This window comes from Mastomys coucha, unplaced genomic scaffold (assembly GCF_008632895.1).
Source record: "Mastomys coucha isolate ucsf_1 unplaced genomic scaffold, UCSF_Mcou_1 pScaffold6, whole genome shotgun sequence".
Lineage (NCBI taxonomy): Eukaryota > Metazoa > Chordata > Mammalia > Rodentia > Muridae > Mastomys > Mastomys coucha.
In genome coordinates, this window is record NW_022196912.1 from 88025521 (window position 1) to 88042761 (window position 17241).

The 17241-nt window shown below is 48.1% G+C and overlaps 2 protein-coding genes across 2 annotated transcripts; one reads left to right on the forward strand and one right to left on the reverse strand.

Moving 5' to 3' along the window:
• The first annotated feature begins 3432 nt into the window (after positions 1-3432).
• LOC116080339 lies at positions 3433-4745 on the forward strand. Its single transcript, XM_031356710.1, has one exon. It carries the CDS (start codon positions 4004-4006, stop codon positions 4532-4534), a length of 531 nt encoding a protein of 176 aa, XP_031212570.1. The 5' UTR covers positions 3433-4003; the 3' UTR covers positions 4535-4745.
• Positions 4746-6052: 1307 nt separating this feature from the next.
• Positions 6053-10984, reverse strand: Six1 (SIX homeobox 1). The gene is made up of 2 exons (XM_031356709.1): positions 10058-10984; positions 6053-7977 (listed from the first exon to the last, which is right to left on the reverse strand). The coding sequence occupies exons 1-2, from the start codon at positions 10615-10617 to the stop codon at positions 7683-7685; spliced, it is 855 nt and encodes a 284-aa protein (XP_031212569.1). The 5' UTR covers positions 10618-10984; the 3' UTR covers positions 6053-7682.
• Positions 10985-17241: the final 6257 nt, after the last annotated feature.

Genomic DNA, 17241 nt, shown 5'->3' on the forward strand with positions numbered 1-17241 from the left:
GGAGAGCTACCTGCTATTCATGACCCCTGGAGCAGGTGATCGCTCATGGGAAAAACAGGTAGAATTAATCATAGGGCTAGTCTCTGCTTCCTCTCCTTTTTGGCAGAGCTGGCCACCGTGTGAAACCTATCAGAAATCAAATTAACTCTTTCTTGTCCCCCACGGGAAAAGAAAATATTTTTCAGAAAACTCAACACATATCCACACCCAATGACAGAATGAGAATGTGAGGTGACATCTTGCATCCCGCCCTGCCTGGCAGATTTTTAGCTTCTGGTGTTCCCTGGATTTGGAGTAGAATGAGACACCTCCATGACACCTATTAGAAGTCCTACCTATTAGAAAAAGCCAAGGGCATAATCCCTAACCTCCAGCATCTCCCTCCTGTCTACCTGAATGTCATTACTTGCTTATAGTAAAAAGGAAACTTCAACAGGAGTTCCTAAGAAACTTCTGTAAGTTAAGTATTTCCCTGTTCCCCATTCTTCCCTCAGCTATCAATATATAGAGTATCCACGGAGCTCTGTATTAGACCAAACTCTCAAAATCTCCTCCATCACTTTCTTATAAACTTACCGTTTCAAAATGTCATACATGCATGTGATCAAATCCACCCCACTTCCTCTCTCAACTCCTCCCATTTCCCTCCACCACACCTTAACTTCATGTGCAACGGTATAGGACCACCCTCTAAAGCATGGTAACCATTAGGGGCTACCCCCTAAAGGAAAGCGACTCTCCCTTCCTCCCATTCATTTTAATTGTGATTTAATTCTTGCTTTAGCTAGACCAGAGCAGAAAGGGCCACAGTCCTGTGCTCTTTGCAGATATATATTTTTTGCTTTAAAATTGTACTATGAATTTTAAATTATATGACTTTATGTTTTGTTATGCCTTTCCTTTTCCTATACCTCTTTCTCTCCCTAGGGGGAAATATTTTTAGACAGGAAAATAGAAATGCATTCAGCTTTGTTGCTAAGATATATTAATATTGGAAGAGGGACAGTTTAAGAACTTTAAAACAGACTTTTTTAAAAGTAGAAATACAGTAAGGTGCCTGTTATTACCATTCTGTATGTTAGTTCTTCCACAAAAAAAGTTTTCTGGTTTTTTTTTTTTTTTTTTTTTTGGTGTGGGAAACCAGGAGATATACTGCATGTAAAATAATCCTCCTGGCCTTTTTTATGAAGATTTTGTCTGTTTACTCTGAAAATAGCCATTGGTTCCAGATTCCCAGAATTGATTTTCTTAGATTAGTGATTTGTACTTAGAACTTTGAGCAATATTATTCTTCAATTAAAATAAAAAAAAAAACCTTGACTTTAGGGGAAGAGTGTCATGTTTATATAGCATCAGCAATGTACAGAAAATATTCACCACACATATCTGAGAGCAGACAAAGGTTCAATTGTTTAAATGCTCTTTTCACCCCCTAGACACTAAAGTGTGCTGGCATTCTATCTAGCTCAACCTTTTTAAAAAGTGATTACCTACTTCCACCTTTAAAGCATTCTAGATAAATTCAGCGCTAGCCCTGTCTTCCTTGTACTAACAAGGCTCACATCTTAGAGGTACAATTCGCTCTGCAAACAAAATATCGCAGAGAATGCCATCTCACTGTCAAAATGAGTGTTCTCTACCAACACCATAAGCTTCTGTCCCCTCCACCCAGCACCAGTCCCCACCACTACCACACAGGAGAGGCAGCACAAGCAAAGGGGAACATTACCACATAGAGATGCTTACAGTAACATAATATTTTTGTGAGAGCCAATCAAAGATGTCACACTTAGCTGTTTTGTTTTGTTCTTGGGTGAGACAGGGGTCACGACCCCATGGTCTTCTCCTGGTATTTAAACCACTTGGATGATTCTAGAGTCAAATCGGAAATTTTACCAAAGCAGGTAAAGCCTTTCCTGAGGGCAAGAGGGGAAAGAGGGTGTGTGGAGAGGGTGGGAGAACAGCGGGGGTTTGTAAAAATATTCAATGTCAATCAAAGTACACCCAAAAAGTCAACTTCACAGATGTGCTCCCTGGGATCTGTAGATTATCAAGGACATTGACTCTTTCTGTGAGATGTATTCTTTATGAATCGCAGGACACTTGATGTGTCAGTAACAATGTGTAGTCTGGGGCTCTGACTTAAATTCCGCATGCACAGCATCTTAAATCCTGAAATCACCACCAATTCCCCACCTCCCCCTCAAAAGTTGTTTCTATTATGAATGAGTCATGGCATCTTAAAAGTCATAATCCACTTAAAGTCCCAAATTAAACTCATTTATATGGCATATTAAAGTAGATTTGGGTGTCAGTCCACCATGTTACTGTTTGAGTCTACCTGTGTCTGCCTCATAAAGTATTTCTCTTTTAACTTTAAGGGAAGGTCAGAAAGAGGACCAGATGAAGGCAGGGGGCATACATTTTTAGAGTGTGTTGTATAAAGTAAAGATACAGAGCAGAATCTATTTGTCTTTTAATGGCAATCACTAAGGCTAACAATAAGAGAGAATAGTCTTGGTGACTTTCAGCCATATTTTAATTACAATTGAGTCGCCACTTCAGGCACACTGAAGTACGTGTAAAATTTAAGACACCTATTTCCCTTTTTCAATAAGACTTGGTGTTGATGTTTTGACTTTTAGTTTTCATTTCTTTCCTACACTGTTCTGTTTGGTCAGGGAGAATATTTTCGCTTTCCAGTAAAGAAGAATAGTGAGTATTTTTCTAAAAGCAGTGTGGGGTTGTACTCTACCTGCGGAGAATCCAGGTCTGGGCCATCCATTAACAAGTTAAAAGGAGAAGATCTGAGGCCAGGATTGGAGAACAGGAGGCTTTCCATACGCCCCTAGCAGTCTCTTTTCCTTTGTTTTTAAATGCTACTGCAGTGTTGTTTCTCGCTGTCTGAAAGGAATACAGCGTCTAAAACCCTGATTGTCATCCTCGGTAGGAGAACAGGTTTCCAATTTCATCAACTGGAACGAAGTTTTGTGTGTGTGTGTGTGTGTGTGTGTGTGTGTGTGTGTGTGTGTGGTGTCTGCTTGCTCAGGAAAATGAGACCTTTCCCAGGCAGCGTTTTTTTTTTTTTTTTTTTTCTGGATAAAAGAATAGCCAACATTTCAGACATAATTTTGATAATTTTTGTCCCTGGCTGGTCCACCCGTATTTTTTCTAAGCCATCCCTCTTAAAGACGTTTCCAGGTAGAGTTTGTGGACCCAGTCAGAGCAGAGCCTGAAGTGCTCAGAAGTGCCCTCGTTAGTGGCTAAGGTAATCCAGCACCCCGGCAGGCAGCCGATGAAACTAAGTCCTCGGGATACCCTCAGTGCGAAGTGCTCCTGAGACATAGTGGCCACCAACACTAGTTCCTCTGGCTTTGGACCGTTGGAGGGGGTGGTCTAGAAGGTTTTAGAGCCTTCTGGGAGAAAGCTTTGGAAAAGGAACACCCCACCTGTGCCTGTCAATACCACCCACTTCTATAAAATCTGGCTAGATTGTGTACTTCCACCGCCAGAACCAAGAAAGCTGCGCCCCTGGGCTGGTGCCTTTCCGCTGGATCCGAGACTGGACATAGGGAAGGAGATGTCCCCGGGAGCCACCCGACCACATTGTGGAAGCAAAGCGACTACTCTGCACTAGAAGAAATACTTTAGAAGCCGGGGTACCTCTCCTCACCCGCAGAGATGACTGCTAACTCCTAATTAGACCACCTCCCTGAGAGGCACTGCTTGGCCAGCGTTCGGTAAGACGTTTAAGTCACAGAGTCGAAGCCAAGGATCCAGTCTAGTGGGGAAGGGCCGCAGGGAAACGTGCCGCGGGGTCGAGGCTGCACTGACCCGAGTGGGCTGTCGAGGGCGTGGTGTAGAAGCCGGGGAGCGCTGACACTTGCTCTGGGGACCTCTTGCAGCCAGGGGGGGATCTACCCCACTTCCCGGCCGTTGAGAGTCCTGTGCCACTCACGTGCGCTAGGAACTCATCAGGGAGGACGAGCCTTGAGTCTGGGAGATGTCCCGGGACGCCCAGGGCGACAGCTGCATTGTCCAGGCCCAGCCCAAGGCCTCTTCTCTCTTGAGGCCAGCCTGGTATCCTCTGCTCTCGGGGACTTCGCAGGGGTCCGCCAAGCCCCTGCTCCTGCTCCTGGAGCTGCTACAGGATCCGGGTCCTGAGACAGGTGCGATTCTCTTTGGAAGCCACAGGGAAAAGAGACTGTCCTTGCGGTCTCAGTGCCCCAGGACTACTCTTGGCTCCTCAATGCAGAGCTTCGCGAGCAGGAAGATAACAGACGCTTCCCCAGTTCTCTGCAGCAGACACCCCTCGATCCTGGGTCTGGAGTCTTGCCCGTGGGCCCAGCGAAAGACCTTGAGGCGTGGGAGGCCTCTAGGAAGCCGGTCTCTGCAAGCGGACGTTGCAGAGCCTGAGGGCCGCTGCGCAAGGGTGCGGTGCCTGGAACTTGGAGCTAGCCCATCAGCACAGTTCCACTGGGATCTTCCACCCCATCTCCAGATAAAGACCAGGCTGTCCTTGCCTAGAAGATAGGTTCAATGCCTCCTGCAGCCAGCTCCAGTGCTCTTTGAATCCAAGTTCTTGAGTCCCTATTAACTGCTTAAGCCAAAGACTCAGGAACTGCTGGTCAAACCCCTTGGCCTCCAAATACTTGAGAAGCTTCTTTCTCAGCCAGGGGGTCACAGCGAGAAGAAAGCCGGATCCCAGCGACCTTATATTAAGATTAAAGACATTTTAGAAAACATCACTCGATTTGTAGGGGTTTTTGTTTTGGTTTTGTTGGTTTTTTTTTTTTCCTCTCACTTGGCAAATTCGGTGAAGTTTCGCCCTGAAACCACTTTATTTATAAGAGCCTACTCATTATTTTTGGCTATCACTATGAAATATGTGGAGGAGAAACAAAGTGGCTCTAGATTCAGTTAAACTTTGACTAGGAGAAGGTAAATTGGCCCCTCAACAGCTGGTTCTCGCAGTTTTCCTCGAGGGAAAAAAAATATGGTTAGTTTCCCCCTAATGATAGCTCTAAAAAATGATTGCCAAGAAAACTAAGAGCAATATCCAGCTTTCTCGCCTCCTCCCGCTTGTCCCGCTCTTAGCCAGACTGAGCGGAGAATTGCGGAGAGAGGCAGACTGCAATTTCTTATTAAACACATCTGGAATATGCACATTCTGGATCGGGTGCCAGGGATTTTACAAAGAGTTTATGGCTATGACAGAAAACTGTCCTTTTAACGAGTTTACAAGCAGTAATCACGGGGGCTTTTACAGGACCGGCCGTCTGTAGCTGCTAGCCAGACCTGAAGACTTTTCCAAGATCCACCAACCAAGCGAGCAGGAAGTGGGCCGGCGCGCCCTGGGAGACAGAACTTCCACGACTCTAAAATTATGCCAAGCCGAGCTGCAAGAGTAGGGGGTAGTCGGAGTAGGAAGCGAGGGCATGTAAGAAATTAAAGTAATTGGCCCTTCCTTATTTTCCAGAGAGATTTCCGCGGTCTCTTTTGAAGCCTGTCAGGGTCACTGAAAGCTATCTTTGTGCCGGGTGTTTGTTTGGGGAGTGAATGTGAAGAATGTGTGGAGATTCCCTGTGAGAGCCCCTCCTGCAGAGGGTGGCATTTCTCCGTGGCCCAAGACGTGGAGAATAAACACCCTAGTGACTTAAATAAACACCGACTTAATGATCCAAAACACTAACAAGGGAGAATGGGACCCGGAGCTCCCAGCCCAAATGATGGTCTCTGTGTGCACATCTGTCCTTCACCAAGGGAAAATGACTTTATAAGTAAAAGTGACTATATTTAAAAGCACAATGACCATTTCTCTTCTGAACTCAAAACAATTCGACAGTCAAAAAAAAAAAAAACAACTCATTATAGGGGAGCCTTAATTTCACACACACTTCAGGTCAAAAACAATTCGGAAAGGTAAGAAAGAAATATATTAATATTGACACTTATAGATGAGGAAAAATCAAAATTATGAAATTGTCATGTCAGAAAATAAATAAACTCTCCCTGGGGAACAATATTTTACAAAGCATGAGCAAGCCAATCCTCTTATCCTGAGTAGAATTTTAATAAATAATGCCATTTGTTTCACTAGTCTTAAAAGCTAAATACAATAAGATACATCATTTTGCCCCAGGCAAAAAGAACAGGAGCCTTCAGGATTACTGGGATTTTTCTGGACATTATCTGACAAAAGAGCTTCTGATGGCCTGCTTTTTCATTTGTACAAATCAATTCATAATCTTAAATTCTTGTTCGAGTTCCCTTTTAAAAAAATAGATAAATTAGGTTTACTTTCACAGTCTTTTCATAAGTTGCTAACACAAAAGAGCCACGCTAACATATGAAGGCTGTGGAGAAGAAACAGTGGTAAACAAAACTGCATTTCTAAATAACAAAAAATAAATAAATGCCCAAGGCTAAATTTCTTTTGTTTCATCATATCGCTAACCTAGCCACTATTCTCTCCGTTTCAGGTGATAGACTTCAAAAATACCCTGGAATTCACATCTACTACTAAGAAAGCAAAAAAGTTTGTTTTTAAATAGGCCCGGTGACAGCAATACCCAACTCACCTTTCAGAAACAGAATCAAACTCCTGCTGGTCTACTGAGTTTTAATTTAGACTGGTTTAGGTACAATAGAAATGAAGCCTAAAAACACATGCTGTTTTAGTAACAAACACCAGGCTGCCAGATTGGTTGGCACCCCCTTGCAAGTAGAAACTAGAAGTAGCAGAGGCCTCGGGACAGAAGCAGCCTACAGAGAGGAGAGCTGCTGAGGGAGAACGATGACATTTAGGAAAGCAGGTCTTCCCCCTCCCTCGCTGGTACGTGTTTAGAGTTCATCATAAAAATTAAAAAAAAAAAAACAAAAACAAAACAAGAAAACAATCACCAAACCCCCATTAAATTTGACAAAAATAGTTGTATTACTAACATGAGTGCTACTCTAACCGCCTCCCATAGAGAGCATTAAGACATTTAGGCACTTGTTTCCCTCACTAATACTGCTCTTTTATTTTCATCTACATAAAATTATTTAACACTAAATATGAAAAATGTAAACTTAATCTTCCCATCAAAAAACAGCTGTGATTATGGTTTTCCTATTTGTCTTAAGAAGGCAGTCAGTTCCCCTCACACTGGAGGTTTCTTGTTTTCATTATTTTGATCTCTCTCTCTCTCTCTCTCTCTCTCTTCATCTCCTTTTCCTCTTCCCTAAACCATTTCTCCATAAATAAATTAAAAGAAAATAATTAAATCCAGTTGATTTGTGATTTCTGTTCATTAAAAGAGGAAGAGGAGGAAGAAGAGGAAGAGGAGGAAGAAGAGGAAGAGGAGGAGGAAGAGGTGGAAGAAGGGACTACTGTAAGGGATGCCTGGGTTTCCCAGAACCAAGTCTGGGTGTTTTTGTTGTTTCCTGATCTTTTTAGTGGGAGGGGAAATGTAAGGGTATTAAGAGTCGGAGAGAAGAGGGACAGTATGCTCAACTGAGATTGCTGTTGGTTGTAATTTTTAAAAAGACAATTGTGAAAGCCTGTGGTTCCTTTTTTGCTGCAAAGAACCCCAGAAACAAGCTGCAGAATTGTCCCTGGCTTCTATGTACAAGTGTCCCTAGATGCTGCGGTTGGTTGCTGCTCCGGCCATCCCTTCAAGGCCCCAGTATCTCCCTACTTAGGAACCCAAGTCCACCAGACTGGAGGTGAGTGGGCCCAGTAGAGAGTCCTGGAGCTGATGCTGATGAGCCTGCAGGCCGTGGCTGGGCTGGGAGGCCGTTAGGCCCGGAAGAGAATAGTTTGAGCTCCTGGCGTGGCCCATATTGCTCTGGAGCAGAAGGACCGAGTTCTGGTCTGGACTTTGGGGAGGTGAGAATTCCTCTTCTGAGCTGGACATGAGCGGCTTGCCCCCTTCCAGAGGAGAGAGTTGATTCTGCTTGTTGGAGGAGGAGTTATTGTTTTCGGTGTTCTCCCTGAGAAATAGAGGACAATGCCATATGGTTAAAAAGACGTTTGTTTGTTTGTTTGTTTTTAAAGTGTGAGATTGGGGGGGCGGGGTGGAAGGAGGAAAGAGCTGTTGTGCAATCTGTCACCAACCCAAACGGGGGAGCTCTGCCTCCCACCCAGCCCCAAGGGTCATGGGGGAGGTGAAGAGATGGCCTAAAGAAATAGGGGGGGGGGTGCTGCTTGGAGATAGTTCCTTTCTTTACTGTACTCACAGTCGGATGAGCCAGGTTTATTTAAAAGAAGTAAAAAAAAAGTGTTGTCAACTTTGTTCGAGCATCTATGTGTAAGTACCTATTAACCAGCCCCACACTTCCACGTAACTGTTTGGAAGCCTTCCGACAAATGGTTGTTGAGATAACGAAATGGTCAAGAGACAAACTGCCCCAATGCACAAATGTGACCCAAGTCACATTTGTGACTGCCTCCATCTGAGGAAACAATTAGAGGACCAGTTTCCCTGCCCCTGTCCGGAGGCTGGGGTTCCAGAAACCCAGGACAGGTCATGGGAAGTCGTGCCCAGAGCGGCCCAGTGACCTGAGTAAACACAGGGAGCTTAGCCAGTCTCTCGGATTTCATCCGGGAGTGGGCCCTCGCTTGGCTTCGGGGAGCGACCGTTTTGTAAGCTAAAGGGTAGTTGGAACCGCGCAATTCTTGTTCCGTTGCTCCTAGTTCATTCCCCAGCCCCTCTGGCTCTCCTCTCGAGCTGCTCGCCTACAATCCAGAGCCTCCCACCCTTTCTCAGTCGGGCAAACTTCGCTGCCCCTCCCCGGCTGGGCGCCGGTTGACCCCGCACGACCGAGTGTCAGTCCCCGCACCGAATCCCCGGGTCCCCGGGTCCCAGTCAACTTCAGGATTGCTCTCTCTTCCTCCTTTCCAGCGCCGGCGGCCGCAGGACGCCTGGCGCTCGCCCGCCTGCACACTCCCTTCCCAGCACGGTCTCTCTCTCTCTCTCTCTCTCTCCCTCTCTCTCTCTTTCGGAGAGCCCCTTTCCGCGGAATTTAGGCAGGCTCTGTGGTTTCCTCACCCAGAGGGAATCCTGGAAGCCAGATCTCCGGCCCCAGGCTGCCAGTGAACAAAGGCGAGCACAGCGGGGCTCTGTGCCCAGCTCCCCAACTTTTCCGCCCCGCGCGCCTCCGAACCTCGACCAGAAGCTCCGCTGCGAACCTCCCCCGCCGAGCAGCCGCCGCGTCTGCGCGAGGAGGGGGAAGGAGAGCAGGAGACTTTTTTCCTTTCTTTCTTTCTTTCTTCCTTCCGTCCTTCCTTCCTTCCTTTCTTTTTTTTTTTTTTTTTTTAAAGCTTTGCTTCGGAACTCCCAGGCGGGGGAAGCCAGCGACTGCAGCCCTTCTCCTCGCCCGCAGCGGAGGCGGCGAGGCCAGCAAAAGCAACCCGGCCACGCACAAGGGAGTGCGGCAGGCGGCAGTCTTCTCCCGGCTTGGGGCCTCTGATAGGACACCCGGCAGCGACACCCCCCGAGCCCCCTTTCCAAGACAGTTCTTTTTACCAAGACTCCTCCCTTTGTCCAACTAGCGCGGAATGAAGCAGAACTCCCCTGCACAGGCTAGCCGAAGAGAACGAGCCGGGAGGTACTAGGGGCCGAGCTTTCGACTCAGACCAGCTTCATGCCGGAGCGAAAGGGCGGAGGTTCGAGACCTTCCGCCGCACCGAACCGCTTCCCTCGGGATACCAAGCAATACCCCCGTTTCCTCTGATCTACAAACTCCCTGGCCACCCCCTCTCTTCGCCGTAGCCAAGCCAGGAGGGCGTGAAACAAACCCAGCGCCGACAGTTTCCGACACTCTTCCCCATCAAAGAAACCCACGCGCGGGATGCTCCACGCAAACGCAACCCAGTCCCTAGCAGGCAACCTCAAGAGTTCACGAACTTTTACTGCAGCGTCGCCAAGGCCGGGGCGCCGCCCCACGGACCTCTGCCGGGTGGCGGCGGGTAGGGAACCGGTGGCGACGCCTGCGGGGATTGGGGGGACAGAAGGGAGCGAAGGGTGAGACTTCCCAGGGTCACCCGAGCCTGGGCAAGCACGCCGCGTACCTTTCCTTGGCTTCGGCGGCCCGGTCTCTTTGCCTCCGGTTCTTAAACCAGTTGCTGACCTGGGTGGTGGTGAGGCCGGTGGCCTCGGCCAGCTCCCGCTTCTCCCGCGGCGAGGGGTAGGGGTTGTGCGCGTACCACTCCCGCAGCACGCCCCGAGACTTCTCCTTAAAGCAGTAGCTGGTCTCCTCGCCATCCCAGATGGTGCGCGGCAACGGGAATTTTCGGCGCACCCGATATTTGCCCACGGCACCCAGGGGTCGGCCGCGAAGTTTCTCGGCCTCCACGTAGTGCGCTTTCAGCCACAGCTGCTGCAGCTTGGGGTGGTTGTGAGGCGAGAACTGGTGGCTCTCCAGGATCTTGTAGAGCTCGCGGAAGTTGCCGCGGTGGAAGGCGACCACCGCCTTGGCCTTGAGCACGCTCTCGTTCTTGTGCAGGTGATCGCAGGCGGGCAACGACCACAAGAACCTGCCCAGACGTTCCAGGTTCCCTCCTTGCTGCAGAACCTCGCACACGCACGCCACTTGCTCTTGCGTAAAACCAAACGACGGCAGCATCGACATGGCTGGCGCTGCCGGGGCGCACGGGCCCGGGCGCACGCGGCAGTGAGCAGAGCTGGGAGAGCAGGGGGCGGCTGCCGCGGGGAGGGGGGCGCGGCTGCTCCTAACCCCCTCCCTAGCCTTGGCGCAGGCGAAGAGACCAGTCGGACCTCGGCGGGTGGGAGGCGAAGGAAAAGAAGTAGGGGTGTGCTAGACTCCGAGTGGCTGGCACACTCTGCAGCCTTCCGGGCCCTGGCTGGCTCCCGCCTGCCGCCGGGTGGATGCTGCTGGTTGCCGGGGAACTTGGTTTCTGTTCTCCCGGCAGCAGCCTTAAAGCGCGCAGCGTCCCCGGCACTCTGATTGGCTGCGAGCGGCGCCTATCCGAAGCTGGCCAGCCTGCGCGCCGCCCGGCCCGGCAGCAAAGCCGCGCCGCCCTGCCGCCCCGCGTGGGGAGGGCGAAGCTGCGGAGCCCTAGGATAAGGAGTGGTGGGAGGAGAAGGACCCAGAGAGGTGGGAAGTTAGGTGGGGTCGAGAGGAGGGAACTAGGGTGCTGAAAAGGGTGGTGACCAAGTCAGGGCCTTGCGAAGCGGCGCCCTCTTTGGTGTCACCTAAGGGGAGCCTCACGCATCTCAGCACAAATCAATGACTGCAGACGTTCTAATGACCCTCTTTGCCATACTCTTAGCCCTGTCTCTTGCAGTCTTGGCTTTTCCCGGTGAGCTCATATTTAATTACCTTAATGTTGAGATGAATAAATAATAGATTGATGAATAGCTTATGGAATGAGATAAATAATACAAAAGGAGACTAGGGATCTTTGTTGCAGGCACTCAGAAAGTGGCTTCTTCCAGGTTCGGATCCTGGAGCTGAAGCCAAACCTAGTCGTCCTCCCACCCCACCACACCCCCATACACGCATACACACTCTTTCTCTTCCTAACCACCAACACCTCCCAAGGGCTCAAGGATTCTGATTCGGGCAACATTCCCCTCATTCTCAAAGTGCCTCTAGAAGAGAGATCAGAAGGGTTGACCCTGGCACAGTGGCATAGAGACACCAGGGCTTCATTTGCAATTTAGTATCTTGACGTCCATAGAAGTCTGGACGCAGTTTTCCCATTTGTACGGTTGCGTTTCTTCAATGCAACCTCTGCTATCGATGGGTGCCGAAAAGCTTTACTAGCCATTAGCAAAAAAATCTGGGGGAACCTCATGCAAAAGGCGCTGAATGGGGTGTAAATTAAATAAAACTGCGCCCAGCTCTAATAACTGTCTGGCTGTAACATAATCCTTGCCCCGCTCTGAGAAGGACACTGCCCTCTAAGCTAGAACCACAGTGGCTCCAAGAAGATTAAATAAAGTGTGTGTGTGTGTGTGTGTGTGTGTGTGTGTGTGTGTGGTTGTAATGCCGGCCTATTTTGCTGCCAGCCAATGAGATGTGTCCTGCAATTTAAGTTCCATCATCTACTGTTTTGTTTCTGTGGGGAGAATGCTTAGTAAAACGCACAAACAAATGAAGCTGTAATTATCTTAAGCCTCATTTGCACACCTCGTTCCAAAGCAATTATTAAAAAGATTTCGAAAACAATTAGCCTCTCTAAACAAAGATAATCTATTGTTAGTAGTTAAGACTGGCAACAGATAAGAACAATGGGTGGAGATAAGGGAAGCCAAATGGTGTGTGTGGGGGGGGGGGTGAGTGACTTTATGACTATACTTATCTCTGATTAGATAAGTTCAAAACAGAATTTTAAGTACACTTCAAAAATGCTCTTGATTTCAGTGTGCCCTCTTAGGGAATGGCAGAGAGCAAACACTGGGCTCTTCAAACTAACTTGTCTCCTTTCCGTGTTTTGATTCCATCAGCCAAAGAACCGTTTGCCTTTTGAGATGTAAGTGAGAGAAGGGATTCCCTTTGTATTATTTATATGGTTTTAAAATAATGCACCCAGTCCAGTGCACCCTGCAACATGCATTTCAAGCTCATAAAGAGTTCCCACCTCTGGGTTGTTTCCCTGGAGAGATTGTAAGTAGCCAGAAAACCTCTGCTCTGATGATCTCCCACACAAAGCTTTCTGTTTCCTTGAAATTCTTTTCTATCCAGTGCAATTAAACCTTGAAAACAGATGCTAATACATCATTACATTTAGGCTTGGGTATTTTTTTTAATATATGAAACACATTTAATGGTGTTTATCATTTCAAAAGAGCTCCTGCCACATGGTATGCCCGATGACTTACTTTCTAAACTGGAAGCCTGGCACTGCTGAGCCCAAGGCTGTGTGCCTGGTAATTTTCCCTCGCTGTCTTATTTTAGTGCTCATGACGTTTCAAATGAAGTCTTGGGGAACTGCAGTGTCCTGCCAAGAGGAATGTCTCTGCTTGGAACAGTCCTTATTGACATGGCAGCTGTGTGAGGACCAGAATGGGGACGTATGTGGGCTCTCCAAATCAGTACCCTAAAGTCTGGAACAAGTGTGCACAATTAAAATGGGAAGAGGGTCATGAGCACAGTCACATCTCTTAAAAGACAAAGCGTAAGATGAGTACAGCGGATACTTTGTAATCAACTGTCCTTGTAGTGAAGGGAGGTATAACTCACAGATAAGTACAGGTATACATTTACAGAGGATAACTGGAGAGCAATGGCAGTGTATGACCACCATTTCCCCTGGCATCCTCCAGAACCCCCTACGTTTCCTCTCCGTTCAAAAGGAATCAGGACTGTACCAGACACTGGTGACAAGTGGGAGGAGGAGTGGCACAGGTGCTGTGATAACTAGCAGCGAGGTAAATGAGAATTTTTTTTTCCTCAGAGGCGGGGCAGGGAGCCTGGACACCCCAGTATTCCCCTGCCCCCTCCCCCTTATTCCATTTAATCCAATAGATCGCTTAACTAAAAAGGAGAAGTGCTATGCACTTTGTACCAAGGAGCCTCTCTGCTATTTGGATCCCTCGGTTAAGGGAACCAATTGTTATAAATGATAATTATTGGCTTGGATATATAAGGTTTCCCAAAATGGAACCTTTCACTGAAAACCACTAAAAGAGGTAAAATGACATGAATTTACAAACCACATAAACCAAATGATCCATTTTAAATCGCTCACAGAAAGGTTTGAGTTGTTCTGTAATATAAAACCTTTGCTGTCAATGCAAATCGCATGAAAAGCAAAGATGCGTCAGGAAGTTAAAGGCAACCCAACAACTCTAGCCCACTCGTGCTTAGTAGTTTGAAGGCGGGAGAGAGGCTCTCGAAGTCGGGTTTCAGTGCTGGGTGCCTTTGCCGTGCAGGTAATGAATGGCAGGTACACTTAAGCAGGGGACCGAAAGGCCAAGGAGAAAACAGGCTGACATAGGCCTTGAATCAAAACCCTGTATCTGGGACCTACTTGCTTTTTTCCTGGCTTGAAGCAAGATGCCTTGAGGCTCCCAGTCGGGTCTCTTGGAGTTCCTCCTTTACCATCAAGAAAGACTTGGGACTCCTACCCTACGTTCAGATTTGGAAGTCAAGGGTTTCTTCAATAAACTAGTGTCGTCTCTCTGCGGCAGTATGGAGACTCAGATCCGAGCGGAGGCAACATTATTCATCTTTTCCCTCTGCTTTGACAGAAGCCGCTCATCCCCAGGGTCCTTGGGAACCCGGTTTAGATCCTAAGCGACAGCACGGGAGCTGCCGCCCACCTGCCCTGGGCAGAACGCTGTTGCCTGCGAAGGCTGAATAGGCCGAGGGATCAGGAAGGGAGATTTGCGGACCCAGAGAGGAGAAACTCAAAACCAGTCCATTAGTAAATGAGTTTTGTGTTGTCAAGGTTCTTTCCCATCCACTTGCTGTTCTGAAAAATAGATCACGTTTCGTTATCTTTAGTGGGAATCTGCAACGCGACACCGGATCCGCGCAGGCCCCCGCCTCCCTCCCTCCCTCCCACCCATCCTCTTTGCCTCGTTCTGCCTAGCTGAGGGGAGCCGTCCAGCCTCCTCAGCTTATTTCTGAACAATGAGGATTTGTCTGTAAACCTAATGTATTTATGTATGGGAGTAGGGGGTGGTAGTGGCTTTCTCCTGGATGCGGGGAAGCAGCGGGGACAGAGGCTCTTGCTTCCTTGGTGCGAAAAGGCTAGACTGGCCCAGGATGCCAGCCGTCTGCCGACCCCTCCCACACCTGGACAAACAGAACCAGCTGGAGTCCTACGCCTAGAACCCTGTGCTCTGTCCACGCGTGCAGCCCCGAAAATGCCATCTCAATCTCCTCACTGTCCCGAGAAACATAGAGGGGCAGTTCAAATAGGACACCTATTTTAAATATGACATGCATCTTAGCTCTGTTCTCCATCAATCTGAGCTCCTATCCCGGCCCTTCCCCTCTTTATACTGAAAACTCCCAGAGAGAGAAAGCAGAGGCGCTTGGCTCCTGCCTTTGGAAGGTATTGTGTTGTGCCTAGGTCTCATTCTCAGTACTACTCAAAAAAAAAAAAAGGCTTATGTTGTCTGCACCTGAGCTGTCGCTCCCTCGTTCAACCTCTACTCTTGCTTTGTCCCTTTGGTCTCCACCTCTTCCTTTCTTCCAGTTCCTTCCTTTCTTCTCCTCCCCCGCCTCCCTTCGCTTATTTTACTTCAGCTGCACACCGAGGAGCCTTAGCCCAGGGACACTAATGGTCAAGTCTGAACCAGAAGATCCCATTCAGCATGAGGTGGCCATCACCTTTCTGAAAAGTGAGGTGTCACAATCAGTCCTTAAGGCTGTTATGCACACGGTCCATTTTCTCCTTAAACATTACATTGGAGCAAGTTTACAAAATGAAGACTCCCGAGAGTCCTTATCTTCATTGGATTTTCAATCAACTTTCCCTCCCTCTCTCTCAACTAATGTACATCCTGAGTATCTGTCTAAGCTAGAAGAATTTCCTTTCGGGAGGTGAAAGCCTGCAGCTCCTCCTGTTCAGAGGAAAGTGCCAGTGATGCTAATGCGGGGTGACACTAAATAAACAGTTAGGGTGGACTGGAAAGATGGAGTTAATTATCCAGTGAGCTGCATTTCGGTCCAGACCATCAGGGGCTGATTTGTTTTGGCCCGTACTCCAAGGAAGGAGACAAACCGCTTTCTTCTGCACATCTCTTTGGGATCCTGATCATTCATATCTTGAACAAACAAAACAAAACCCACTATCCGGGTACCGCTGCTTGAACTCTCTTTATTAGATTTATACAGACTCCAAAAAAAAATGTATACAGAGAAAATGCAAACATATTCCTAAGAGAAAAAAAATCAGGATAGTTAGGAAACCTCCAATTTTTTTCTTTAAGTTCCAGTTGTAAAGAAAGTAGTCAGTTTGTACCTCCCATCTCTTCATTTGGTTCTTTACAATCAATTTATAAATCTACATCTTTATTTTTAAAAAGAAAACTAAAATGTTAGTCTGCCTTTTGTCGTGCTCTCTCTCTCAAAAATCAGACTTCGTGAAATTTTAGATGCAATTAGATTTATTGTTTGCGTGATTCCCTGACTATCCGGTTTCCTCAGGTAAGCCTGTACTTATATATAAATCCTAGTAACTTAAAACGTCTCCCTCCCCAGCTTACACACACACACACACACACACACACACACATTCTGATATTAATAATCCCCGGCTGCCCCTCTTTCCGGGTCATTACGGTACTGCTGGTCTCTAATCAATCCTAATGCGATGGCAATTGGAGTCCCTGATGACTGCGGCTCGGATTTCTTGTAATGGCTCTACCACATTTTCCTGGACCTCTTTCTTTAACCTGAGATGCCAGGGGGACGAGTCCCTCCTCAGCTACTGATTACTTCAAGATGTGGGGGACTGGCTTGAACAGAAGGAGAAAGACACGCGCACAGTGTGGCCGCCACAGCCTGCAGGGATGAATAGACGTCTGCGCCCTGGGAAAAGGCACCCGAGTGCCTCTTACTGTTCTCTTTTCTTTCCTGCGTCATTGCCCAGGCCCAGTTCACCCTGGAGGACCGAAATGAAGACTTGTAGACTGTCTCTGCACCCCTACCCTCACCCCTGGTGTGCAGAGAAGCCTGGCTGTCTCTGAGCCTTTTCAGCTTTACGGAGTTTCACCTTAGCAGCGCGCTCCCACCCCACCTTACCCCTGCCAAGTCTGTCTTTTACTGCTCCCCACTTCTCAGAGCTGGCTCCCTTTCCCTCCGCCCCCCGCCCCAGTCTCAGTGTGGTTTCCCAGAAGAGACCAGATTCTCCAACACTGGTTCAGACCCTTGACCTCTCTTTCTGCTCCTCGGTCCTAGTAGTGTCTAAGGTTCTCAACCTGTTATAGATCCGAAAACCAGCTCTCAGCTTGGCCTGATTATGTCAGGACACTAGCTTTTCTTCCCCAAGCTCTAAGGGTCCATCTCTGGGAGACCTTAATCTGTAAGGGCAAAGGGCTAACTCTTCTTTCTGACTGGTGGAAAGACAGAGCCAACAGCTACAGGGGCGAGCAGGGTTTCCCTCTCCCCAGCCGAAAGTTCCTCGATCTGTATCCCCCCCAACCCTTGTCCAGGCTCAGCCCCCAGGCGATCGACACGTTCGCCTCATTCGTGTTCTTCCATTTCGCAGTCTAAAGCCATTTAGAGTAACCCGAGCCCAGGATAATTGCCACGTCTCTGCCGCGATACTTAAAA

What these genes read in the sequence shown, in the direction of transcription:
- LOC116080339 (XM_031356710.1), top strand. Translation starts at nt 4,004, where the DNA reads ATGTCCCGGGACGCCCAGGGCGACAGCTGCATTGTCCAGGCCCAGCCC.
- Six1 (XM_031356709.1), bottom strand. Translation starts at nt 10,617, where the DNA reads ATGTCGATGCTGCCGTCGTTTGGTTTTACGCAAGAGCAAGTGGCGTGC. An exon ending in GCCGCCGAAGCCAAGGAAAG is followed by an intron (nt 7,978 to 10,057) that starts GTACGCGGCGTG and finishes TCTATTTCTCAG; the next exon opens with GGAGAACACCGAAAACAATA.